Source organism: Myotis nattereri, assembly GCF_964212035.1.
Source record: "Myotis nattereri genome assembly, chromosome: 10".
In the NCBI taxonomy this organism is placed as follows: domain Eukaryota; kingdom Metazoa; phylum Chordata; class Mammalia; order Chiroptera; family Vespertilionidae; genus Myotis; species Myotis nattereri.
In genome coordinates, this window is record NC_138085.1 from 42,263,736 (window position 1) to 42,290,472 (window position 26,737).

The window sequence follows — 26,737 nt, forward strand, 5'->3', positions numbered from 1 at the left end:
AATAAACCCAGGAAACCAGCCTGCTATACGTCAGGCTTGCAGGAGGCCAAATTGCTGTCTCTAATGACAATCCAGGAAGCTAAACAATAACTTCTGTAACAATTAGCCCCAAATGGCCAGGATTTGACCAATAACTGACAGCTTCCCTCATTTTTATTCCTACTTCAAACTTAGAACCAATCAGAGAAAGCCAAATATGCACCCTTAATCAATCACATAGGGTGCCCCATTTTTATTTATTACTATTTTATTTTTATTTTTTTTAATATATTTTATTGATTTTTTACAGAGAGGAAGGGAGAGAGATAGAGTGTTAGAAACATCGATGAGAGAGAAACATCGATCAGCCGCCTCCTGCACATCTCCTACTGGGGATGTGCCCGCAACCCAGGTACATGCCCTCGACTGGAATCGAACCCGGGACCCTTCAGTCCGCAGGCTGACGCTCTACCACCGAGCCAAACCGGTTTCGGTTTATTATTATTTTAATCCTCACCCAAGGATATGTTTTTTATTGATTTTAGAGAGGAAAAGAGTAGGGGTAGAGAAAGAGGGGGGGGGAGGGAACGAGAGAGAAAAATAGTAATTGGTTGCCTCCTGTATGAGCCCCAACTGGCAACCTTTTTGGTGTATGGGACAATGCTCCAACCAACTGAGCCACCCAGCCAGGGCAGGATGCCCACTTTCAGTTAGCCTATAGCTTCCAGATGCCAACAGCCTCCAATCAGGACAGACCTGAAGCCTTCCCTTTTTTCCACTATAAATCTTCCTCACTCCTCCCCCTGTCTTTGAGTCTCTGCCCAAATGCAAGTGATGGTGGCTGACTCCTTACTATATCAAGTTCAGAAAAAAACAGCCTTACTTTCTCATTCACTTGGTCTTCGTTTCTTTCCAACTGGATGGCCGCTCCATATGATATCCACACCTCAAGTTATAGGGAACCCAAACTGCCATCAGGATATGGCAGCTCCAGTGGAGTAGTAATGGGGGCCAAAGAGGTATGGAAAATCCGTGCTGAAATACACTCAAGGCTCCTGTACACACGTCTGTACTCCAGGCACCTCTTTGGATACCTACTGGCTAATTCCTTCCCTTTCTCTTACCCACCACACATCTCCCATACACAGCCCACCCTTTTGTGATTGTCTCCTTCACGTCTGCCTGTCAAACACATGTTAGCTTTATTATTCCTGCGTACAAATATTGGAGAAACTTAGCCTTGGCCACACCCTGTGCCTCACTCCTGTTAGGGATGTACAGTCTACTCTGGATGAGTGACTTGAACAATGAGGGGAAGAAGCAAACTACAAGGCCATATTTTTATTTATTTTTCCATAATAAGAATTTATTGTTAAGAAGACTTGAAGCAGCACGTGGGAAACAGGGTGGTTCCAGGATGTCAGGTGTGTGGTGACCTGACATGGATGTATGTGGACATGTCCTTTTCTTGAGGAAGCTCCGCCACATTGACTTCAAACCGACCCTGAACATCATTGAGGATCTTGGCATCATTGTGGTGAGACACAAAAGTGATAGCCAGGCCTTTGGTGCCAAAGCGGCCGGCACGGGCCACCCGGTGGAGGTAGGTGTCCGAGTCCCCAGGCGTGTCATAATTGAAGACGACGTTGACTCGCTCAATGTCCATCCCTCGGCCAAACAGATCGGTGGCCACCAGGATCCGCAGCCGAAAGTCCTTGAACTGCTGGTAGCGTGCGAGGCGCTCCTCCTGCGCCATGGCCCTGTGGATGGCGACGGCTGGGAAGTTCTGCTGCACGAGTAGCTGGGCCAGGGCCATGCACCGCTGCACCGACCTCACGAAGATCACCACCTGGTTAAAGTCTAGCACGTCCAGGAGGCCGACGAGTTTACGGTTCTTTTCTCTCTCTTTGAGCTTGACATAGTACTGCTGCAGCCCGTGCAGCGTGAGCTTGGTGTCGTCGTCCACCGTCACCTCCATGGGATCTTGCAGGAACTTCCGGCAGACGGGCCGGATCTCCTTGCTCAGCGTGGCACTGAACATCATGCACTGCTTCTCGCGTGGCGTCAGGCGAAAGATCTCCTGTACGTCCCGCCGCATGTCCAGCTGCTCCAGCATCTGGTCACACTCGTCCAGCACGAAGTGCTTCACGTTTCTCAGGCTGAGGCTGCTGTTCCGCACGAGTGCCAAGATGCGGCCTGGAGTGCCCACCACGACGTGGGGACAGCTCTTCTTCAGCACCTCTTCGTCCTTCTTGATGGAGAGACCCCCGAAGAACACGGACACCTTGACCCTGGGCATGTACTTGGCGAAGCGCTCATACTCCTTCCTGATCTGAAAGGCCAGCTCCCGAGTGTGGCACATGACCAGGACGGCCACCTGTCCATTGACGGGCTCGATCTGCTGGAGGGTGGCCAGCACGAAGACTGCAGTCTTGCCCATTCCAGACTGGGCCTGGCACAGGACATCCATGCCCAGGACGGCTTGGGGAATACACTGGTGCTGAACCTCAGATGGATGCTCAAAGCCACAGTCCCCTATGGCCCTCAGGAGCTCAGGCTTCAGCAGAAAGTCCCGGAAGCCAGAGCTGTGGATGGAAACGTGGGCCCCCTTGACATCTTTCTGGCGGGGTCCTGGGGTGCTCTCTGTGGGAGCCTGGGGCTCTTCATCTTCCTCATAATCCAGAAGCTCGTTTTCCACGTCCTGTTCCGCCATCATTCTGGCTCCCCGTTCGCCTCCTCGCGCTCTGAGAGTCGACACGGGCTAGAGCGCCTCCTGCCTCCCAGCCGAAGCCCTCAGGCACCTGAGAAACAAACGTGCAGTGTTGTGTGCCACGCAGCAATTTTGTGACACCAGCCAACTGCCCTCTTCCAATTGCAGACTTCTGACCTCTTGGATTCTCACTTGGGGAATGTGGCAGGCAGCTCGCTCAGGCCTCCTTTATAAGGACACAAATCTCATCGTGAGGGCTCCACCCCCGGACCTAATCCAATCCCAAAGCTCCAGCTCCTAATCCCATTAGCTGGGCCAATAGGATTTCAATTTATGAATTTGGGGGGTGGGGGGGAGGAGTCACAAGCATTCAGACCATAGCACTCATCTTCACTTCACTGTGCTATATTGTACGAAATGATTTACATTTGTTAGAAAAATGGGCTCTAGCCAGTTTGGCTCAGTGGATAGAGCATCAGCCTTCGGACCAAAGCGTCCCAAGTTTGATTCCGGTCAAGGGCCTGTACCTTGGTTGCAGGCCCAGACCTGGTCACCGCTCCTGCAGAAGGCAACCAATCCATGTGTCTCTCTCACAAATCGATGTTTCTCTCTGTATTTTCCTCTCTCTTCCACTCTTTCTAAAAGTCAGTGGAAAAGGACACATATGTAATACCCTTTGTAATACTTTAAGCAATAAAAAAAAAATCGAATAAAGATAGAATTTGAAAACTTTCCTAGAATTAGCCATTTGGAAAAAAAATAATTGTGATACAGCAATGGTTACTTAAGAAATTAAATCCTGTCATATCCCCTAAAACCTTGCCACATAATAATTTCCCACCCCCGAAAGATCAATGTTTATAGGCGTAATTAAAATAAATACATTTATTTATTACTCAGAATAAATCCTTCCTATGAACTGCATGTAGCTCTGTGCTATGACTTTAAAACTGCTTCCCGCCATTCCCAAGAATCACCTGAGTTTCCTGGGCTAATGCTCAAGGTGGAAAGGGAAGAGACGTTGGTCTGAGACTCAGAGATGAGTCTTCATCAAAGGAATGGACGTATATGAGTCAGTTCAGTGCACTGAACCTTTCCTGTAGAATCTGTAAAATTATGATGCCCAAACTATTAATCATTTTTCTAAATCTAATGATAGAAATTGGGTGTTACAATTTGCATTTTAAGGCTTTGAGACTGCTCCTATATGTAATCCTTAAAAGGCCAGGCCCTACTGAATTTTCAGCATTGTAAGACAGGCTGCCGTGATGAGAAGGCTAAATCGTTCGGGGGTTGTTTTTTCTTTGAATATGTTTTTATTGATTTTTAGAGAGAGAGGAAGGGAGAGGGCTAGAGAGATAGAAACATGGGAAAGAGAGGAACATCCTCTCTCGGCCCACTGCCTCTCGCATGGCCCCTACTGGAGATCTTCAGAACCCAGACACGTGCCCTGACCGGGCCGGCAATGAAAATGGCAACCTCTTGGTTCCTGGCTTGATGCTCAACCGCTGAGCCACACCAGCCCAGCCCGCGAGGCTAAAGAGTTTCAACAAACAGATCCACGAGTCTCCAGCCCTCTCTGTGCCTGTGCCTTTTGCCGTGTGACTTTGCTGTTCCTCCCGACAGGAAGCAGAGTACACCTTCCAACCCCTTGATTCTCAGTATTTTAGAATCTGATATGTTTTAGCCGATGGGATAAGAATGGATGTGATGCAAGAGGAAGCTTGACAATCTGGGCTTGCTCTGTTGTGCTTCTGCCGTCACAAGGAGGGTGGGTCCAGCTAGCACACTGTCTCAGGAGGAGGAGGAGGGTCACCCAGAGCAGAGCCCAGTCACCCGGCCAGCCCAGCCTAAACCAGCTGCCTCAAAGCCTAATCTCCAGGCATATGAGGAAGCCCAGTCAAGATCACATGTTGGCCAACCTAGCCGAAGCCTTCAGGCACCTGAGAAATAAATGTGCAGTGTTGTGTGCCACACAGCAATTTTGTGACACTAGCTAACTGCCACAGTTCAGTAAAAATTTTTGAAGAACTGACATCCTGGGCTGAGGAAGCCCTGTCCCGGGCCTCCTCCTCCTCCCCGGTATCATCCATATCGGCCGACCCAGAGAGCACAGCTGACTCCTCCCCGGACACCAACACCGCCATCAAGCACCCTGATGGACCCTTTGATGCAGCCCTTCAACTCGCTGACGCTCCGGGAAGCCCATCGCCAATGACGCCGCCCACCAGCCAGATCAACAAGGACAACCAGGCCTGCCTCCCTCGTGGCCGACCCGCCGACATGGCGCACTACAACTTCAAGAAGATCACGGTGGTGCCGTCCGCCAAGGACTTTATTGACCTGACATTATCGAAGACGCAACGGAAGACTCCAACGGTCATTCATAAACATTACCAAATTCATCGCATTAGACATTTTTACATGAGAAAAGTCAAATTTACTCAACAGAATTACCATGACAGACTGTCACAGATTTTAATGGACTTCCCCAAATTGGATGATATCCATCCATTTTATGCTGATTTGATGAACATTCTCTATGATAAAGATCATTACAAGTTGGCTCTGGGACAAATAAATATTGCCAAGAATTTAGTGGACAATGTTGCTAAAGATTATGTGCGGCTTATGAAATATGGAGACTCCCTCTACCGTTGCAAGCAGCTGAAGCGTGCCGCCCTGGGGCGAAGGTGCACTATTATCAAAAGACAGAAACAGAGTTTGGAGTATTTGGAACAAGTGCGTCAGCACCTGTCTCGTATGCCAACTATTGATCCGAACACGAGGACCCTGCTTCTATGTGGGTACCCGAATGTCGGCAAGTCCAGCTTCATCAATAAGGTGACAAGAGCAGATGTGGCTGTCCAGCCTGACGCATTTACCACCAAATCTCTGTTTGTTGGACACGTGGATTATAAGTGTCTGCGCTCGCAGGTTGTAGATACCCCGGGGATTTTGGACCACCCTTTGGAGGATCGGAACACAATTGAAATGCAGGCCAGCACGGCCCTGGCCCATCTGCGTGCTGCGGTGCTGTATGTGATGGACTTGTCTGAGCAGTGTGGGCACGGGCTGCAGGCGCAGCTGGAGCTCTTCCAGAACACCAGACCTCTCTTTGTCAGCAAGCCTCTTATAGTTGTAGCAAACAAATGTGATGTGAAGAGAATCGCTGAGCTTCCAGGAGAGGACCAGGAAATATTGAGAGATTGGCAGGCTGAAGGATTTCCTGTGACAGAGACCAGCACCCTGACGGAGGAAGGGGTTATCAAAGGCTTGTGACAGGCTCTTGGCTCATCGAGTTGAACCCAAAATGAAAGGAAATAAAGTCAATGAGGTGCTGAGCAGATGGCATTGGGCTATGCCAAACAGAAGAGAGGATAAGGAGAGACCCCCTTTCATCCCAGAAGGAGTGGTGGCACGCCGGAAGAGAATGGAGATTGGGGAGGCCCAAAGGAAGAGGGAACGAGATATTGAACTGGAACTGGGAGATGATTATATTTTGGATCTTCAAAAGTATTGGGACATAATGAATTCATCTGAAAAGTATGAGAAGATACCTGAGATCTGGGAAGGCCATCATGTAGCTAATTACATTGATCCTGACATCATGCAGAAATTGGAAGAATTAGAAAAAGAAGAAGAGCTAAGAACAGCTGCTGGAGAGTATGACAGTGAATCAGAAAGTGAAGATGAAGAAATGGTGGAAATCCGACAGCTGGCAAAAGAAATCAGAGAAAAAAGGAAGTTGAAAATTCTGCAATCCAAAGAGAAGGACACACAGGGACCCAGAATGCCACGAACTGCTAAGAAGATTCAGCAGAAAGTCTTGGAGAATGAGATGCGCAGTCTTGGTGTTGACATGGATGATAATGACAACGCCCATTATGCAGCCCACGCCAGAAGGTCTCGGAGTGTCACTAGGAAAAGGAAGCGGGAAGACTCTGTCCCGCCCACATCTCTTGCCCGGAGTCGCAGTTGCTCTCGAACTCCACGTGATGTGTCTGGTCTTCGGGATGTCAAGATGGTGAAGAAAGCCAAGACTATGATGAAGAATGCTCAGAAGAAGATGAATCGCTTGGGGAAGAAAGGGGAGGCAGACAGGCATGTGTTTGATATGAAGCCCAAGCACTTACTCTCTGGGAAGAGGAAAGCTGGTAAAAAGGACAGGAGACAGTGTCCTTCTCAGCGGAGCAGTTTGGCGGGACTGTTGTTTGTTTCTGGTTTGATACGGTCTGGTCTCACAGAATTGGAGTCATGATCTGTAAACTGGAAATAGCAATGAAATAACTAAAGCACCTGTTTTCCTCAAAATTATGGTTAACCCTTAACAATACAGGTGTGAGAAATTTTTATCACTGCCTAATATTGCGAATACTTTGAGTAGACTGGTTTCTGCTTTTAATGGACTTTTGATTGCATCAAATTTGCAGAACTGGGAAGATTTATTGGTGTGACTGTTGTTTTTGATGAAGAAAAGTCTTATTCTCTTCAGCAAGATGGAACTTTGGTTTGGTTCCCTGCATATAAATAGTCCTTCCTTGCTAAGGAAACCTCTCCACTTGTGGCAATGGGCAGAAGGCTGCCAGTCCTGCTTTGCAGATACAGGTTGAGGGTTTGTCAGATGCCAGCACTAAATTATTTTCTTGCCGGGAGCCGGTCCATCCTTGCTGTTTCAAGGGACCTGGCATATATGGCATACGGTTCTTAATATGTTTGCTCACCTTCTTGGCACTATGTGTTTTAACCAAGGTCGCCTCTCTGAGAAAGGTTGTTTCCCCAAGTAGGGATTTTCCCCTGAAGTTAGGGAGGGAATAAAATCCCTTAACTAAGTGCCAGGCGGGTAATTAATCACTTTAACTACGAATAATCATGCTTAAGCTACATAATCTTTACTCCCTGGAATGGAGATAAGAAACGCCCTAACCTTTGGAATAGAGATTGATAGGATTGGAATCAACTGGTATAAATACAGATGTAACAAGACAGCAAGAGAGAGGAGAGAGAGACAGAAATTGGCACAGAACCTACACAGAACGTTCTCTAGAGACAGAAGAACTTAGCTGGAGAGAACATGGCAAAAGATCCTGGACAGAAACTGGCCTCAGAACCTAGAGACAGAACCTAGCGAGAGAACATAGCAAAAGATCCAGGACTGAACCTGACTACAGAAATTGGCAAGAGAACCTGACTAGAACCTGGTGACTGAACCTGGCTGGAGAACCTGGACAGAACCTGGCTGGAGAACCTAGCGAGGGAACATGGCTACAGAACCTGGCTGGAGAACCTGGAGAACCTGGCTGGAGAACCTAGCAAGAGACCATGGACACAGAACCTGGCTGGAGAACCTAAACAGAACTTCGCTGGAGATCCAGACCAGAACTTTGCTGGAGATCCTGGCTAGGCTGCTGATCAACTGAACGCTGTCTCCGTGTCATTCCTTCTTCGCCGACTCCGTCCACACCTTTGGGGACCCCTAGACCTGCTGGGGCAGGACCCCGGCATTTTCTAGTCTTTTTGTACAATGTACCATTGTAATCTGTCTTCATTATTTTATCCAAAATAAACTTCTTTTAGTTTTGGGGAAAAAAAAAAAAAAAAAAACAAGGACAACCAAACCCCCGACTTGAGGACAGCTGAAATCCCTTGACTGAAGAGGCCAGCAACCTTCTACAGGAACAAAGCTCCTTGTGCACTCCATCCACTATGTTTATAGCTATGGTCACTATCATTGCTTGTCAGTCTTCTTCCAAGTCTTAAACAACCCAATCCGAGAGGTAGCCACTGATTTACATGCGCTACATGTAAAAAATAAAAAAGGGGGAAATTTGCCAGAAGCTGGTCCATCCTTGCTGCTTGACACAGTCGCTGCAGGGAAGAAACATCTGCACAGCATATGTTTCAAGGGACCTGGCGTATATGGCATACTGTTCTTAATATGTTTGCTCACCTTCTTGGTGCTATGTGTTTTAACCAAGGTCAACTCTCCGAGAAAGGTTGTTTCCCCAGGTAGGGATTTTTCCCTGAAGTTAGGGAGGGACTAAAACCCCTTAACTAAATGCCAGGAGGGTAGTTAAGCACTTTAACTATGAACAATCACGCTTAAGCTACATAATCTTTACTCCCTGGAATGGAGATAAGAAACGCCCTAACCTTTGGAATAGAAATTGACAGGATTAAAATCAACTGGTATAAATACAGATGTAACAAGACAATAAAACTCAGAACCTGGCTGAAGAACCTGGCTAGAGATCCTGGCTAGGCTGCTGATCAACTGAACGCTGTCTCCGTGTCATTCCTTCTTCACTGACTACATCCACACCTATGGGAACCCCTGGACCTGCTGGAGCTGGACGCCAACAGATGGCACCCAAACAGGGACCCTTAGACGAAGTCATACGGAAACGCCTCCTAATTGATGGAAATGATGCTGGAGATGATCGCAGAATTAATCTACTAGTGAAAATTTTCATTAAATGGTGCAACTCTGGATCCCAGGAAGAGGGTTACAGCCAGTACCAACGTATGCTGAGTACACTGTCCCAGTGTGAATTTTCCATGGGAAAAACTTTGCTGATATATGATATGAATCTAAGAGAAATGGAAAATTATTAAAAAATTTACAAAGAAATAGAATGTAGCATTGCTGGAGCACATGAAAAAATTGCTGAATGCAAAAAGCAGATTCTTCAAGCAAAACGAATACAAAAAAATCACGAAGAATATGGTGTTTTGGCCAAAGTGATTCAGCATCATCCAGACAGGCATGAAACATTAAAGAAACTAGAAGCTATGGGCAAAGAATTGGAGCATCTTTCACATATTAAAGAAAGTGTTGAATATAAGCTGGAATTGAGACAGAAACAGTTTCATGTTCTTCTTAGTACCATCCACGAACTTTAGCAAATACTGGAAAATGATAAGAAGCTCTCAGAGTTGGAGGAGGCTCAGGAAACAAGCATGGACACAGATCCTAAGCCATAGGCCAGCGCTCGCCACTCCCCAGCTATTGAAGTAGCAACACAATCTTAGCGTGTTTAGCATTTGCAGTGCTCTTGAGACATTTAAAATTTTGACAGTGAACTAATTTGCTTTTAAATGTTTATGTACAGTTCATTCATATTTCTTCACACAAAGGAAAAAATATATTTTAAAAAAATTAATAAAATAAAAATAAAAATTTTTTTGAAGAAAAGAGTGAATTTGGCTTCTTGGAAAATGTTAATTCTCCTAGATATTAAGAGAGTTATTTATTGAACCAATAAATAATGGAAAGCTGCCTTACCCCCAATATAGAAGCTACATATCCATGGGGGCTCATTTTTTAACAAGATAAAAGTGATATTGGTGAAATGGAATACTCCTAAAATGAATGAAAATCTTTTTTCACTACAGTGCTGCGTATCTGTTTGAAAGTATACATTTGTGCAACAAGAGGCAGGCAGAGAATAATTAGCATCTGGCAGTGCTTCATCTGTGGGTTCCACACTGCATCAAAATAGTCTTGCTTTATTCATTTATTTAACTCGTAGCTCAAAGGACCAATATACATATTACACACAGTTCCACTGATTATAGAGCCATCAAACTTACTTACTTTTTTAATCCACAGATACTAATCACATCTTCTTTTGCTTATTTTAAGGGAAGCCTCACTAAGCATCTATTGTAGTTATCTAAGCATAGTTAGAAGCATAAAAAAAAAAAACTGGTTAAATTACTACAAATGGGAAGTAAATTTGGTAGTAAATTGTGTAAGAAATGGTCTGATTGGTTCTCCAGTTTGAAACTTGAAAGAAAGTAATAGGATTAAAATTTTACTTTATCAAAATTAACATAATTCTGATTATAACTGCAGCACACTAATTCTTAGAATGAATCCGAACAGAATCCAGTTTTGGTTGGGATTTTTGTTGAACTATATTTTCTGACAAAATTCCTAGATGTTAAATGCAGTGTGGTATCCTAAATTGGATCCAGGAACATCAAAGTGCGTTATAACAAAAAATTGGTGAAATCTGAATAAAATTTGCAGCTTAGTTAATAATAATACGCAGATGTCTTAGTTTTAACAAATGTTCCATGTTCAGAAAGCAGCTTTCTTTTTTTACCTATTTTTCAATCAATTTGCATTCCATGTTATTTTGTATTAGTTTTAGGTGTACAGCATGGTGGTTAGTGTTCCCCTGATATATCCAGTGCCCACCTGGCACCATACATAGTTCTTAGAATATTATTGACTATATTGTCTACGCTGTACTTTACGACCCTATGACTACTAGTATTTTGAAACTGGCAATCTGTACTTCTCAATCCCTTTACCTTTTTCAACCAGTCTCCCAACCCCCACCCCCTGGAAACCATCAGTCTGTTCTCTTGTATCTATGAGTCGTTTTCTGTTTCCTTTGTTCATTTATATTATTCGTTAGACTTCACAAATAAGTGAAATTATATGATATGTGTCTTTCTCTGACTGATTTATTTCACTTACCATAATACCCTCTAGGTCCGTGGTCTGCAAACTGTGGCTCTCGAGCCACATGAGGCTTTTTGGCCCCTTGAGTGTGGCTCTTCCTAAGCCTTAAAAGTACCCTAATTAAGTTAATAACAATGTACCTACATATATAGTTTAAGTTTTAAAAAATTGGCTCTCAAGAAATTTCATCATTGTACTGTTGATATTTGGCTCTGTTGACTAATGAGTTTGCCGACCACCTCCTAGACGCAGGGGTGGGCAAACTTTTTGATTCGAGGGCCACAATGGGTTCTTAAACTGGACCGGAGGGCCGGAACAAAAGCATGGATGGAGTGTTTGTGTGAACTAATATAAATTCAAAGTAAACATCATTACATAAAAGGGTACGGTCTTTTTTTTTGTTTTGTTTTATTCATTTCAAACGGGCTGGATCCGTCCTGCGGCCGTAGTTTGCCCACAGCTGTCCTAGAGTCTAGGTCTACCCAGAAAGCAGCTTTCTTTTTTTTCCTTTTTTTAATATGGAACGCCTCACGAATTTGCGTGTCATCCTTGCGCAGGGGCCATGCTAATCTTCTCTGTATCGTTCCAATTTTAGTATATGTGCTGCCGAAGCGAGCACTGGAAAGCAGCTTTCTTGAAAGGACGTAGGTTGACCCGAGCCTCCCCCTACCCTCACACCGGAGTTCTCCTGCCATCTAGTGCCCAATGGCAGCAAATGCCTAAATTCCAACGTCAGGGCCCCTTTCCTGTGTCCCCCCACTCATCCGTTTCCTTTTCTCCTCCAGGATCCAAGACAGCAGAATCACTTGGTGTCCCCAAAGCTTCAAGCTATTTCACATTCTGTTTTGTTCACAGCAGTCCCCTGTGCCTGGCATGGCATTCTCTTCACCTCTTGTGTGCCAGGCAAACAGCTCTAAGAAAACTTTCCTGAGGCACCTGAACCCCTCACCTCCTTCTTGCCAGCCTGGACCATCCCCTAGAGCACATCTCTTCCATTGCCTTTGTCTGCCCCCTTCGCCTTCACTGATGCTCCCCTGTGGACCCTTACCCCTACCTAGCACGGTGCCTGGCATCTAGCAAGGACCCAATATGTGTTGAATAAGTGAATGCATAGGATAAGGAAGCTGGAGGTGGAAGGTGGGGCATTCCAGATAGAACTGTTCCAGGAGCTCAGAAACGGCTTGCTGTTGCTGGCATGTAAATGTTCCATCATCAATTGAATATCTGTAGCCTCTGCATTGGCTTTGAAGCTAATATAGATTCTATATACATAAAAGGCTAATATGCTAAGTGTCCCTCCTACCGTCCAACCAGTCACTATGACGCATACTGACCACCAGGAGCTGCTGAGCTGCAGTGACTTGGCAGCAGCAATTCTTGCATGACGCACCCCGAAACCAGAGAGGAGGGAGCCCGATTCCTTGCAGGGCCACGCGATTCCACCTTGGGCCGTGGGTTATGTTGTTGCTGGGGCACTGTCCACCCCAAATCTGGTTTACTGCAGATTGCATTCCACACCCTGTACAACAGCAACTTTGCAGAGTGCCCTCTCGTACTCTGGGACCCCTCAGGGGATGTCAGAGAGCCAGTTTCGGCCCGATCCCCACGGGCCAGGTGGAGGGACCCTGCTCAATCCACAGACACCAAGGAGGGACTGTGGGAGGTTGGCTCCAGGGTGTGTCGGGCCCTTCTCGCCCAGTCCCACCCCACCAGCACCTTCTAATTAATTTCCTTTCAATGTGCACGAATCCGTGCACCGAGTCACTAGTGGGGGTTTTTTTTTATTTCTTTATTGGTTAAGGTATTACAAATGTGTCCTCATCCCCCCATTAACCCCCAACCTCCCCCCCCTCGTGCTCTCATCCCCCACTAGTATTTTATAAATGCATAAACATACATCTACCAACAATCTAACAAATCCACTTCCAGATATTTACCCAACAGTAATAGAAATCTATGTCTACAAAAGACTTACTCAAGAATGTTCAGTCACCGCTTTATTCATAACAGCTAATAACTGGAAAAGACCCAAATGTCAACAGGGGAATGGAAAAATAAATTGTGCTATGTCTGTTTAATGGGCTACCGTTTGGCAAGGAACAGGAGTCAATGCCAGCGCTGGATCTCAAAAGCTTATGCTAGGTGAAGAAGTCAGACAGAAAAAAGAGTAATATGGGGTAGGCAAAAGTAGGATTACAGTTATGAGAGTTTATTCTTATATTATGTATTCATTATTGTGTTATTTTCCATGCCAAACAACTATAATCCTACTCTTGCCCACCCTATATATATAAAATTTCAGAAAGGGAAAATGTAACCTTGTAGCGACGGAAAGCAGATCAATTGTTACCTGGGGTAAGGGAGTGAGGGAATAGGGGAGAAAGGGCAGAGACTGGGAAAGAGCAGGTTTGTTAAAATTCATCAAGCTGTACACCTAAGATCTGAGCATATTTCTGTACGTTAATTGTACGTATTGAATATGTGTTAAGAGTTGGAAGAGAAGGAAGGAAGAGGAGAAGGGAAGGGAGTAAGGCAGTTGCGGTGCCCGGTGCAGGATCAAGCGAATAAGCCGTCGGTTCCCGGAGGCGGCTAGGGCGGGGTGCCCTCGCCGGGAGCGCGCGGGAAAGAAGGAGCGGGCGGGGGCGGGGGAGCGCGTGGGGGCAGGAGGGAGCGCGCGGGGGCAGGAGGGAGCGCGCGGGGGCGGGGGAGCGCGCGCGGCGTGCAGTTGCTCCTCTCGGCCGCCAGGCGGCGGCGTGGGCAGGGAAGGGCGGCCGCGGTGACCCGGGAAGCGGCGGCGAGGGGGCGGGTCCGGGCGCGGAGTCCATGTGGGCGCCGTCGCGGCGCGGTGCAGCGCGGGGTCGCCATGGCGGACGTGCAGCAGCTTCGGGTGCAGGAGGCGGTGGACACCATGGTGAAGAGTCTGGAGAGGGAGAATATCCGGAAGATGCAGGTAGCGGGCGGGAGCCGATTCGAGGGAAACCCGGCGGTGCTGTCCGGCATGCCCGGCCCCTTCCCGCGACTCCCGGCCCCTTCCCGCAGCCGCCCCCGCCCCGCAGAGCCCAGTCGGGGCCCCTGGGGTCGCTGTGGCGCCCCCGGAAGCAGGCCTGGCCCTCGGGCAGAAACTCTAGCGCTTCGGCCGAGCCGATGAAATGTGTGCGTCCTCGCCAGGCTCAAGGCCGTTTATCGCCCCGGCCTGCACGGGGGTGAAGGGGGCCGGACCCGGGTTAGCGAGCCCCGCGGTGAGGTGTTGCCCCCGCCACCTTCCCCTCTGGCCCGGCCCCTGTGCACGGGCGCCGCCCGCGGGGAAAGCCCAGCCCAGGTGAGAGACGGGAAGGCGAGAGCGCTCAGCCCCTCAGTGGCCAGGTCATGCCCAGGTCTCGGGGCACCGAGCGCTGGTTTATGTGTTGTTCCGCCTTGATCCCCTGATGTTTTGTGGTGTTGGTCCTGCCTTCCTGAAAGGATTGTGAGTTTCCCTTGCCATTAATTAATGGATGGGTTGCCCCCTGGTGCAACTTAGATTACTAGGTTGCTGGCCTCTGAACTCTGTGGTTTGGGCACCTGGTTCTCAGAATTTGGCTTCCTCTGACCCACCGCCACCTCCGTGTCCACCCAGCCCTGAAGGCAACAGTTGCCACTGAGATAAAAGCAAGAAGGCTATGAAACACTGCGAGGCACTGAGGATAGTTTTCCCGTTTGTGGTCTTAACGTCCCAATGGCTGGTCTGAGGAGAGGTGCAAATATATAGACCCTCCCCCAACCCCTGTTGCACTTCATTGGTCATCTCTGTCCCTACCTGACCGCTCTCTGCCCGCCCTTCCCAGGGCCTCATGTTCCGGTGCAGCGCTGACTGTTGTGAGGACAGCCAGGCGTCCATGCAGCAGGTGCACCAGTGCATTGAGCGCTGCCACGCACCTCTGGCCCAAGCCCAGGCCCTGGTTACCAGCGAGTTGGAGAAGTTCCAGGTGAGCAATATCCCAGTGCTATGGTCAACCAGTCTTCACAGAGTTTGAAATTTTGGACACAATACTGGAGATCGAGCGCTATATTTCCCATAGAAACAATGAGTTACGGAGGGAGTTCATCACCAACCAAGAGCCCTATGCTTTTTTTTTTTTTTCTGTAGTTACCAAATATAATATGTATGTGTACTGTATAGTACAGATCTTTCTAAAACATATATTCATTCATTCATATAATAGCAGAATCCCCAGGAGAGTGGAATAGACTAGTCTTAAAGCGTACAGATTAGAGGAAGATCCTACCATCATCTTATGGATTTACACACTGTGGGTGTAGCCCCTACTTGCTACACACAGAAGGTAGTCCCCATGTCACTAAAGAGCAGTCATTTATATGAAGCGTTATTATTGCTGACTCCCTGCCTCACAAGCCCCTCTGAGGTCACTAGGAGTCCCCCAAATCCCTGTCTGGAGCAAAGGGTAGCCACAACTTCATTTTACTTCCTTCCTTTGAGTATATTTTTCTGGAACTTGGGGGAAGCAGGGCCCATTTCTATTCAGTTCTTCATAGTCTGGGATTCTGTTCACATGGATAAATTATATCTAATGTGACACATTTTTATCTCTGCTACATAAAATTATTTAAAATTGCTGATAAGAATAATGTCTCCAAAATCATGAAACTCCAAAAGATTTTTGTGTTTATTTTGACACCTAATTTTATAAATAGGGTCTTTGAAATTTTGACTCCTGAACTGCTGTATAACATTTCAGCCCTCTCCACTCAGACTTACTCTTCTCCTGTGCCAGAACTGCTCTTGCCACTCCTCTCCATTGAGCTAAATCCAGTGGTCATTTCTCATTCCTCATCTCACTCAACCTATCTGCGTCATTTACACAGTGCATCACTTTTGCCCTCCTTGAAACGCTTTAGTTGGCTACCAGGACACCTCACTTTCCTGGTTTTCTGCCTCTCTCCTTAGCCATACTTTTACGACCTCCTTTGCCGGCTTTTCCCCTTTCCAGCCTCTGAACATGGGAATCCCCAGGGCTGTTCTTGAACCTTTTTTCTATCTAGTTCTCTGGTCTCATGGTTATAATTATCATTTATTTGCTGACAACTACATGTCTTTAGACCAGCTCTACTCCTGATCTCCAAATTCATATATCCAGTGGTTTCCTCAACATCTCCACTTATTTATTTTGTTGGTCTATCTACCCTTAGTGGAATATAAGTTCTATAAGGGCAAGGACTTTATCTGGTTTATTCATTGCTGTATCCCCCATTAGGAGAGTATCTGACACATAGAAGATAGTCAATAAGTAATTTTTGAGTGTTTTTCTATAGCAAGGACAGACATTAAATACTCAAGTTGTTTATAAGTCTTTCTGTAATTGAGTAACTGGTCTCTAGTTACTTCTCACTTCCTGGAAAGGGCTTCTGTACAATTTATTCTGTCATTTACCTGCTTTCTAGTAATGCTTTGTCCGGGTCCTTCTGGTGCCACCCTTTGTTTCAGTCAGGATAATCCTGGTTAATTTCACCATAGGGTCTCTTTAATTCATCAGGATAATACATGTCAAGCCAACACATAGCAGGTCTTCAAACGACGTCATTTGTTATAACATGGATAAGAAACCAGAGGAACTTGACTCCTGTATACAAATTAGCCTATGGTAAACTTGGTATCGTTATACATCGTTCCACCGCAGTTCCATGACAACGTTAAGAGAGGACTTACCTGTATGTAGCACAAGGCCTGGCACGTGATAAGCACTCGGTAAATAGAGGCCAACTTCTCAGCCTTCTCTGTTCTCTTCTTGCCGCAGGACCGCCTGGCCCGGTGCACCATGCATTGCAACGACAAAGCCAAAGACTCCATAGACGCAGGGAGTAAAGAGCGTCAGGTGCAGCGGCAGCTGGAGAGCTGTGTGACCAAGTGCGTGGATGACCATATGAACCTCATTCCCACCATGACCAAGAAGATGAAGGAGTCTCTCTCCTCCATTCAGAAATAGCAGTCTTTGCCATTGGCCATGGAGGCTGAGGGCAGGAACCTGTTTCAAATGAAGAGTGCGAATGTTGGTCTTTTAAGCAGTGTAGGGATGAAGAAATTAAGGATGGCAGCAAGTTTAAGGCATGTGTCACTTGCCTCTGGACAGGGTTCTTTTATGTTTATTCCTAGAAAGTGAAATGGGGGGGAAAACTGGTGCTAAAGTTTGGGTCAGAGAGTTTTTGAGGGCCTAAATTTTATGTGGCAAATGCTCATCCTGGCAGCAGGCATTTCCCTCAAATCAAGCCAGAGCCCTCTGAGGTGCCGACAAGCTGGCAGTGTCCTCTAACCTGCCAGTGGTCTGGTGGGAGGGGAGGAGAGGTGTTGCTGTTTGTTGCCAACCTCCTGTTTACCAGAAGCATTACCACAACCTTGTCCATAAGCTGTGAAACAAAACCCATGAGGTTACTAATTGAGAAGCGGAAAAACGGTTTCTGAGTATTTGTTTTGGTTTGGTTTGGTTTTAGGTACAAGGGCATAAAGTTCATTTAAGATGTGGAGTTGAGGGAGGGAGTTTGGATAAGAACTTGAAAAGGTTCCTTTGGATAGATATCGTTTCTGTCCCAGATGCGGACATGCGTTTAAATGCTCACACATTACACCTTTCAGCTCGGAAACCTACAGAAACATGAGAGGCAATGTCACCCTGGACATGGAAGCAGACCTTCCTTCTCACTGGCTGCCGTGATGGGTCCTAAGCCTGTCTGCAGCAGAGTGACGGGACCATCTTCCCGTGGTACTCCACCTTGAAGGGCAAGAGGGTTTTGGTTGTGCTGTATACCAATATCCAGGAATAAACAGTGAGAGGGGAACTGTTGCTGCTTCATGAAGAGTTACGAAGTACTGGATTTGGGAAAAAACCTGGTTTTCAGGAATGAAACCTGAATCCAGTATCACTTAGGTAGCCCCCTCAAATAACAGAGCCCTACTGAGACAATCTTTTGGCAATAGGAAGATCAAGGGAGAAAAAAGAGGGGCAGCCCCCCATTACCAAATACCACTTTTGCCGGGCCCTTTGCAACATACAGTGTTCCTACCCCAGCTCTGGCACCTTACTGTTTTGATAAGGAGCTGCTGTCTTTTTATCAACTTATTACTTGAAATGATAAAATAGCTTGTCTGTTTGCTGTTTCAAGACTGTGATATATTTTCCTAATGGTCTGGTTTTAAAAAATAAATAAGGTTTAATTTTCCTCTACTATTGTGTTTTTTATATCTGGGCAGTGAATATATAACTTTCTAAGAATGCTTTTCATTGTAATGTGTGAAATAAGTTTCTCATGACGTCCAGAAGAGTGAAAATTATGTGTTATGGTTTGGATGCAGGACCTGGTTGTTGTAAATGGGAAAAATTTCAAGGGCAGACTAGGGCACTTTTACTTGAAGTTCATTAATGTACTAGTAAAAAGATAGAAACTATAAAACTAAAAAAAAGATTCATTATCTACTAATATATCAGGTTTCTAAACACTAACAGCAGGAGGTAGAAAAGATACTGTTATGACCCCTGGAGAGAAGATGCAGTGTCTAGGATTTTGAGTACCAAGAGAATATAAAATATATTCGTTTAAGTCTTTATTATCATTGGCATTTCAATACAGGGGTGGGAAAAAGTAGGTTTACAGTTCATATGGAAAATACAATAATTAATAAATAATAATATAAGAATAAAGACTGTGTTTCGTGTACTCACAACTATAAATCTATTTTTGCCCACCCCTGTAGAGCCATTCCTGAATATTAGGAATGAATTCAATTTTAAGAGAACCAGCCGGTACTTAGAATCACCAAGGCTTTTCTATTTTGGTCCAAGTCTTCTCTAATCCCTATTGTATTTCATTCATTAATATGGATTCCCCTATTTTGGGTAACTTAACTTTTTTTAAGAGAACAAGTCAGAGACTACTTTTTACACTTAACGCTTTTGACTTGAAAATCAATACCTCGGAGAGTTTGTGTGCTGTGCTTCATGTTTTATGTATGGGATCAAGGTACATTTCACATTTAAGTAGGGATCCGTAGGCAGTGTAACAAGAATAGCAAGACCATCCCATCGGGAATCTACTTCCGGGCTCTGGATTCAAATTATTGGGAACTGAGGCATGTCACCCTATCCTGGTGCAGAGGCCACTAATTGCGATGTTAAACCCTAAGGTTAGCAAGCAACATGCTGTGGGAATCCATTCCAAAAAATTATCAGGGGCCCACCTATCTAGAGCTTATTTTCATTTGCTAGATGTTAATAAAATAAATGACGCGATCCACTAAAATTAGGGATTAACCGGTGTTTTTTTAAAAGAATCGGGACCTGCCCTAGCCGTTTGTCTCAGTGGATAGAGCGTTGGCCTGCAGACTGAAGGGTCCCGGGTTCGATTCTGGTCAGGGGCATGTGCCTTGGTTGCGGGCACATCCCCAGTGGGGGGTGTGCAGGAGGCAGCTGGTCGCTGTTTCTCTCTCATCGATGTTTCTAACTCTCTGTCCCTCTCCCTTCCTCTCTGTGAAAAATCAAAATATATTAAAAAAAAAAAAAAAAAGAGTCGGGACCTGTAGCTCAATCTTACAGAAGAGAAAACGAAATCAAGGACTTCGCGAGGCCACACCCCTCTGCCCTGGCCAATCGCTGGCGACGCAACCGGAAGCTCGGGACTAGTCTACACGCTCAGGCTTCCCCTTAGTATCGCGAGGTGAAATGTGAAAGTTGCCGGCAACCGATTGGCTAACGGATCGGTGACGTCAGACGCAAAACGCTGGGCCTACCGCGGGAGCGCCAGAGCGGCCCCGAATTCCGTTTGGAAGTATCTTTGAGCTCGCTTGGCCACCATGAGCAAAGCTCACCCTCCCGAGTTAAAAAAGTAAGTATCTGCGGGGGCCGCGGGTGATTGGCGGCTTCTTTGTATGCCCGTCCATCTCCCGTCAGTGCGCCTGGCGTGCGCGTTCGGGTCCTCGGCCGCGCGGGTCCCAGCCAGGGTCCCACGCTTCCGGGCCTGAACCCGCGCAGAAATCGCGTTTTTGCTGGGTCGGCATGGTTACCCAAGGCAGCTTAGGCCCCTGGCTTTCCCCGATTTGGCCTAGGCCCTAGCCGAGGTCCCGGCCCCATGTCCCCCCACGCCCTCCCCCGTGACTTGAAGATCTCGAACCCTTTGTTAACCATCCTGTACTAGATCCGGTATAGTACTCTGCTGAGATGGGATTTTCTTGTTTAAATCTTCATTCAAACCATGCAATTATTTTGCTAAACTATCATTATGTATTGAAGAATAAAACCTTAATATTAAAACACCACTTATTGTCTCAAATATAGCTATTGGGTTGGATGTGGTTTGATTACAACTTCTAATTTCTTCAAAATTTTGTTTGGTTTTCGAAGTAACCAAAATAAAATATTTGTTATTCTATTACGGCTATAAAATCCAGCCATAGGAAATTAGGTCAATATTGAACAACGAGAATGTTTTTGTAATTCACGTCAGTATAAAGACTCAATTTAATGTACATTAACTTATTTATTATCTTGCTTCTTCCCAAAATACATTGCTTTGTATAAGTACTAAATTTCGTTATTCCCATTGTGTAAATATAATTTTAGCAGTTATATAATCTTTATCTCTTTGCTGTTTCAGGTTTATGGACAAGAAGTTGTCATGTAAGTTTTCTTTTTTGTTTTTAATTATTCAGTTGCTCTTTACAAATGTCTTGGCAGTATACAGTGTTTGGAGCAACTTTATAAAGATTCAAAGCACACAGAGCCTCTGATGAATGAAGCAGGTCTAGCAAAATCCTAACTAGACAGTTTTATTTGCCCAATTTTTGCAATTTAATAAATTGCACAGAATTTCAGACTTTTCAAAAGTTTATATAAGCCCTCCCTCACTGTCACAAAATTAACAGGATTTTTCTATTTTGTGATATTTGAAATTTTACCTTTTTTTTTTTAAACAAAGGACATAGACAAGAACTAAAAATCTGACCTGCATAGTATTTGAAGTTTGTAAGGGTTAGGATCATGGCTTTAGAGATAGGTAAGCAACTTTCCGTTTGAATCCAAGCCCTACCACACAATAGCTGTGTAACCTTGAACCAGTCACTTTTAAAAGCCTTATACTACAGTTCCCTCGTAAAAAGTTGGGATAATTCTACAGGATTCTTGTAAGTTTAAATGTGGAAGTAAATGTAAAATGTTTAGCCCAGTGCTTAGCATATAGTAAGGATAGTGGATTGCACATCTCATGTACGTGGGTTTTACTCCACCTAATTTTTTTTTTTTTTTTAGGAGAGGGAGAGAGATAGAAACATTAATGATGAGAGAGAATTATTGGTCTGCTGCCTCCTGCACAGTGGGGAGCAAGCCGGAAACTGGGCACACACCCTGACCCGGAATCAAACCGGGACCTCCTGGTTCATTGGCGGACGCTCAGTCATTGCGCCACATCTGCTGGGCTCCACCTAATTTTTAATGAATACTTGATAGTTAATGGACAGTTTTATTAAAACTTCATTTTCCTTTTTTTATAGTGAAATTAAATGGTGGCAGACATGTCCAAGGAATATTACGGGGATTTGATCCCTTTATGAATCTTGTGATAGATGAATGTGTGGAGATGGCAACTGGTGGGCAACAGAACAACATTGGGATGGTGGTAAGTAAAGATGTGACATTTCTCTTAAGAGACTTATTTTTCATTTGGAATAAGCATCAATTTCCCTCTATCAAAGTCTTGAACTAAACTGAAGTTAGGCAAATTACAGGCAACATTAGACTTTCCATCTTCCTTTGAGTTTAACACTTGGCAGTCATTCAGCTGTGGTTAATATCCCAGTTACCTTTAAGTTAGATCTGCACTTAACTGGCAAGTTAGATTTGCATCTTACATAGAACCCTCAGAGGTCCTTGGACTTGAAATTGCTGTTGGAAGTCTTTTTTTTTTTTTTAGCTTTATTCTATAATAGAAGCCCATAGTCAATCTTTATTAGAGAGCAGTAGGTCTGCATCTTAATTGCATCTTAGAATCATATTAGTTTGGGATGTAGCTTAGAGGGGTTTGTTTTTTGTTTGTTTGTTTTTTAAGTTCGGCAGATGATTGGAATAAAGTGAAGATTAACCACTGGTACAGAGCATTTACAATCACCTGAGTTTTCCCAAAAAAACAAAAACTAGATTCTACCCCAAAACAATTGAAGCTATCCCTAGTGGTGCTTTTTGTTTTTTGTTTTGTTTTGTTATATTAAAATAGTAATGTGTAGTAAAGGTTAAGAACATGCTTATGGCCTGGCCTGCGTGTTTCAGTGGTTGAGCATCGATCAAGGAACCAAAGATCACCATTTGGATTCCTGGTTAGGGTACATGCCTGGGTTGCAGGCTTTATCCCCAGTAGGGAGCATGCAGGAGGCAGCCGATTGATGATTTTTCTCCCTGATTGGTGTTCTATCTCTATGCCTCTCCCTTCCTCTCTCTAAAAAATAAATAAATAAATAAATAATAAATAAATAAATAAAATATCTTAAAAAAATCTTTATGAATTCTCAGATAATCTTGTAAAAATACAGATCCTAACTCATAAGATGGGGGGGTGGAACCTGAGATGTTACATTTTTAACAAGTGCCCATTTGATGCATATCTGCCAGTCCGCAGATCACAATTTTATTTTTAATTGTGTATATAATTAACCTGGATTTCTAGTTTATCACACCCAAATTTAAAAATAGTCAAGGTAAGCCCTGGCTGGGTAGCTCAGTTAGAGTATCGACCCAATATGTCAAGGTTTTGGGTTCAATTTTTGATGTTTCTCAGCAAGACCCAGACTTTGAATCCCTCTCTTTGCCCAGCACAGGACAATATACCCACTAAGTGGTAAGTCCAAGTTTCTTGGGAAAGTTGAATCAAAAAGGACAATTTAGCTTTAGCAAATCATAGAGCGTAGAGACCTCTATGAGGTGATAAGAGTTTCTAGTTGTTAGACTTGATTTTTTTCCCCTTACCCCCTTTTTTAGTTTGAGCAATAGAGGGGTGTAATTTTTTTTTAATGACTTGTTCCAATATTTGTTACCGTTTGTTTCAAATATATTTTCATTACTGCATTTTGAAAAGTCCATCATCAGGGCTGGAAAAACAGCTTAGAGTCACTAGGTATAAGACTTTCCCCCAGCCCTAACCGGTTTGGCTCAGTGGATAGAGCGTCGGCCTGCAGACTGAAAGGTCCCAGGTTCGATTCCAGTCAAGGGCATGTACCTTGGTTGCAGGCACATCCCCAGTGGGAGTTGTGCAGGAGGCAGCTGATCGATGTTTCTCTCTGATAGATGTTTCTAGCTCTCTATTCCTCTCCCTTCCTCTCTGTGAAAAATCAATAAAATATATATATAAAAAAAAAAAGACTTTCCCCCAAGTTTCCTGTAAATCGACCTTTTTGGGTACATTCTCCTTGAGCTTCTATTTGACCTGATCTGGGTGTGACCTGATCTAGGTTATACAAGAATAAACTCTGTTTTGCATGCTCACAACTGTAAACCTACTTTTGCCAAACTCTATTCACAGAAGCCTTGCCCTGGAGTTTGACTTATTTTTCTATCGCTCTTGAACTCAGTTACTAGCCGTTTCATCTGAGCTCTCATAAGTGTCTGGCTATGTCAGGCACTATGCTAGTCCTAGGGCCTTTTCTGTATAATTTCTCTTTTTGCCTCTAAACTCTCTCCCATTCTCTTATACAGTTAACACTTGAACAACATGGGTTTAAACTATGCAGGCCCACCTATACGCTGATTTTTTTTTGATTTTTTTTTTCCTTAAACATACTTTCTTGATTTTTTACAGAGAGGAAGGGAGAGAGATAGAGAGTTAGAAACATCGATGAGAGAGAAACATCGACCAGCCGCCTCCTGCACATCCCCCACCGGGGAAGTGCCCGCAACCCAGGTACATGCCCTTGACCGGAATCGAACCCGGGACCCCTCAGTCCGCAGGCCGATGCTCTATCCGCTGAGCCAAACCGGCTTTGGCTATAGGCTGATTTTTTTCAGTAGCTACAGTGTCCCTGGGTTTCACATCCACTGATTCAACCAACTATGGATTGAAAATACTGTTTTCGTGGTTGGGAATCCATGGATGTGGAGAGCCTTCTGTATGCTTTATTATGTAAGGGACTTGAGCATCTGTCGATTTTGGTATCTGCAGAGGGTCCTGGAAACAATCCCCTTCGAAGTACGACTGGGGAGTCAAAAGCTGTACACAGATTTTCAACTGTGAGAGCATTTGGCCCCCTAAGTCCAATGGTGTTCAAAGGTTGTCTGTCTATGCTGTTGCCAGAACTGGTCATTCCAACTGTGAAATTTTCAGTAGCACATTGTTGGTTTCTTGGTCCCCTCCAAACACTTTTAAGATTGGCGTTTGAGGCCTTCTAAGATTGGGTGCAAACTACCTTTGTTTCCACTTCCCTTCATAATCTCTTACTGCCATTTAGATTCTTTCCTTATCCCCCAGATAAGATACAGAATTTCCTATTTTCTTATAAAAAATCTACCCAATTTTCAAAACTCAGCTAAAATGCCATTTCTTAGAGAGTCTGCTTTGCACAACTTTCATTCTGGTTTGTTTCCTAATTGATCTTCACCCAAAACTAATAACATGCATATTCTATTGCACTTATTTTCCCATTAATTTATGGATTCCTTAGGGCAGTGGTCAACAAACCGCAGCTCGAGAGCCACATGCAGCTCTTTGGCCCCTTGAGTGTGGCTCTTCCACAAAATACCGCGTGCGGGCGCACACGTACAGTGCGATTGAAACTTCGTGGCCCATGCATCGATTTTCAGCCTGGGCGAGTCTTTTGAAAAAGTGGCATTAGAAGAAGTGGGGGGTGTCGGTCGGTCAGGCAACGGGATACACAGCGCGGGGGAGGTACATTGTTTTGAGGTACTTTCACTGAGGTTGACTCCTTCCAACTCTCCCATCCACACTCATCTATCTGAAACAAGTATACAAGACGAGTGTGGATGGGAAAGTTGGAAGGGGTCAACCTCAGCGAATGTACCTCAATCAGATTGAGGACGTTTTTAGCAAAGGCCAGCTTAGGAGTACCCAAGTTAACAATGTACCTACCTATATAGTTTAAGTTTAAAAAATATGGCTCTCAAAAGAAATTTCAATCGTTGTACTGTTGATATTTGGCTCTGTTGACTAATGAGTTTGCCGACCACTGCCTTAGGGGCAGTGATGGGTATATTATTTGCATCCTGCTTATTTGTTAACTGTTTATTTCAAATGTATTTTCATTACTGCATTTTGAAAAGCAAATCCATCAGGAGGTGAAATGAGTCACTGGAGACTTGATATCTCAAAGGGGTAGTTGTTAGCCTTTGATCTAGATAACGTGCATCTCATTAAAAAGAGCTTATATGACCTCACGAGTGATTAAAACACAAGTTATTTGGTATTCCTGTGGCTTGAAAAAAGCCTCAAGCTGATATTTAATACTGCAAAACCATTAATGATTTGGTGAAAATTCTTTAATCATGGTATGTCTGTTAAATGACTTGTGGTCTTTTTAAATTTACTTTTCTCTTAGGTAATACGAGGAAATAGTATCATCATGTTAGAAGCCTTGGAACGAGTATGAAGAATGGCTATAGTTACCAGAGAAATCAACTGCTCCCACATGTCCCCTCTCCACAGCACCTGTTTTACTACAATATAAAAATAGAGTCCAGTCCATTTTCACATTGAACTTTTGTTAAATAAACTTTTGTATTGGTCAAAAAATGCTTTCTCAGATGTTCTGAACTTAAAAATTAGATTAGCTCTTTCTTATATGAACTATACCTAGTTAACACTGATGTTTTTTTCCCAAAGGTTTTTATGCATTAATATAAAAGGATGCCTTTTTCCCATCTTTTAACATTGACTAGAGATAAAAGAACCTGCAAACTGAGTAGGTTTCTTCTAAAGCATTAATTGTAATTTTCAAAATTCTTGTAGTAACTTTTTCCAAGCACATCTACATTCCGAGTAGAGGACAATAGAAAACAGGAAGTAATTATGTTGCTGTTTATTTTGGACATAAATGGGAAAATATTTTGAATATAAGAGCTGAAATAGAACCCAGAGAAAAATATTCCAGTGTATTGTTCTTTGTGGAATAGTGATAATACTGCCCATAATACATTCATCTAGTTCAAGTAGAGAGTGCACAAACTGATGAAGGCTATATTACACATAGCTGTATGTCATAAACCTAACCTTAAGAAGCCTAATAAATGCTTAGGCCTGCTCTTTTTGTGATTTGGTAAAAAGCCTACAAATCTTGAGTCACTTTAAAACTGTAGAAAATGGAGTACATACAAGTGAGTACATAAGGTATTTGGAAAACAACAAGTGGATGCCTTATATGTATCTAAAATGGTATTCCTACTTAATAGGAAATGTGTTTTGCCAAAAAACAGCTAGAGGGATCAAACCAACTTGAGAGTTGGTGTGATGTCCAATTTTTTCCATTTTTATTCCAATACATTTTAAATCTTCACTGAAGTTGATAGATTTGATTTTTTACAACCACATAGAGCTGAATTTTA

The 26,737-nt window shown here is 44.3% G+C and overlaps 4 protein-coding genes and 1 pseudogene across 6 annotated transcripts; 4 read left to right on the top strand and 1 right to left on the bottom strand.

The window, feature by feature from the left end:
* Positions 1 to 1,399: 1,399 nt before the first annotated feature.
* LOC308526252 (ATP-dependent RNA helicase DDX39A-like) lies at positions 1,400 to 2,695 on the bottom strand (the record flags this gene model as incomplete). The annotated part of the gene is made up of 1 exon (XM_081101340.1): positions 1,400 to 2,695. The coding sequence occupies one exon, from the start codon at positions 2,693 to 2,695 to the stop codon at positions 1,400 to 1,402; it is 1,296 nt and encodes a 431-aa protein (XP_080957466.1).
* A 2,277-nt stretch (positions 2,696 to 4,972) lies between these two features.
* On the top strand, positions 4,973 to 6,993 carry LOC308526292 (GTP-binding protein 4-like; the record flags this gene model as incomplete). The annotated part of the gene is given in 2 exon segments (XM_081101416.1): positions 4,973 to 5,961; positions 5,963 to 6,993. Coding segments are annotated over 2 exon segments (1,977 nt in total). The 3' UTR covers positions 6,951 to 6,993.
* A 2,221-nt stretch (positions 6,994 to 9,214) lies between these two features.
* On the top strand, positions 9,215 to 9,673 carry LOC308526456 (THO complex subunit 7 homolog; annotated as a pseudogene). Its single transcript has one exon. The product of its transcript is annotated as a THO complex subunit 7 homolog (transcript).
* Positions 9,674 to 13,979: 4,306 nt separating this feature from the next.
* Positions 13,980 to 18,812, top strand: FAM136A (family with sequence similarity 136 member A). Its single transcript, XM_081101593.1, has 3 exons — positions 13,980 to 14,115; positions 14,987 to 15,127; positions 16,955 to 18,812. Exons 1-3 carry the CDS (start codon positions 14,029 to 14,031, stop codon positions 17,141 to 17,143), a joined length of 417 nt encoding a protein of 138 aa, XP_080957719.1. The 5' UTR covers positions 13,980 to 14,028; the 3' UTR covers positions 17,144 to 18,812.
* A 104-nt stretch (positions 18,813 to 18,916) lies between these two features.
* SNRPG (small nuclear ribonucleoprotein polypeptide G) lies at positions 18,917 to 26,435 on the top strand. Of its 2 annotated transcripts, none has more exons than XM_081101403.1 (4): positions 18,917 to 20,030; positions 20,799 to 20,821; positions 21,691 to 21,815; positions 25,735 to 26,435. In XM_081101403.1, exons 1-4 carry the CDS (start codon positions 19,999 to 20,001, stop codon positions 25,783 to 25,785), a joined length of 231 nt encoding a protein of 76 aa, XP_080957529.1. In that variant the 5' UTR covers positions 18,917 to 19,998; the 3' UTR covers positions 25,786 to 26,435. The 2 variants fall into 2 exon arrangements, with proteins under 2 accessions (XP_080957529.1, XP_080957530.1); XM_081101404.1 differs by lacking the exon at positions 18,917 to 20,030 and adding an exon at positions 20,259 to 20,344 and having other exon boundaries at positions 25,735 to 26,269.
* Positions 26,436 to 26,737: the final 302 nt, after the last annotated feature.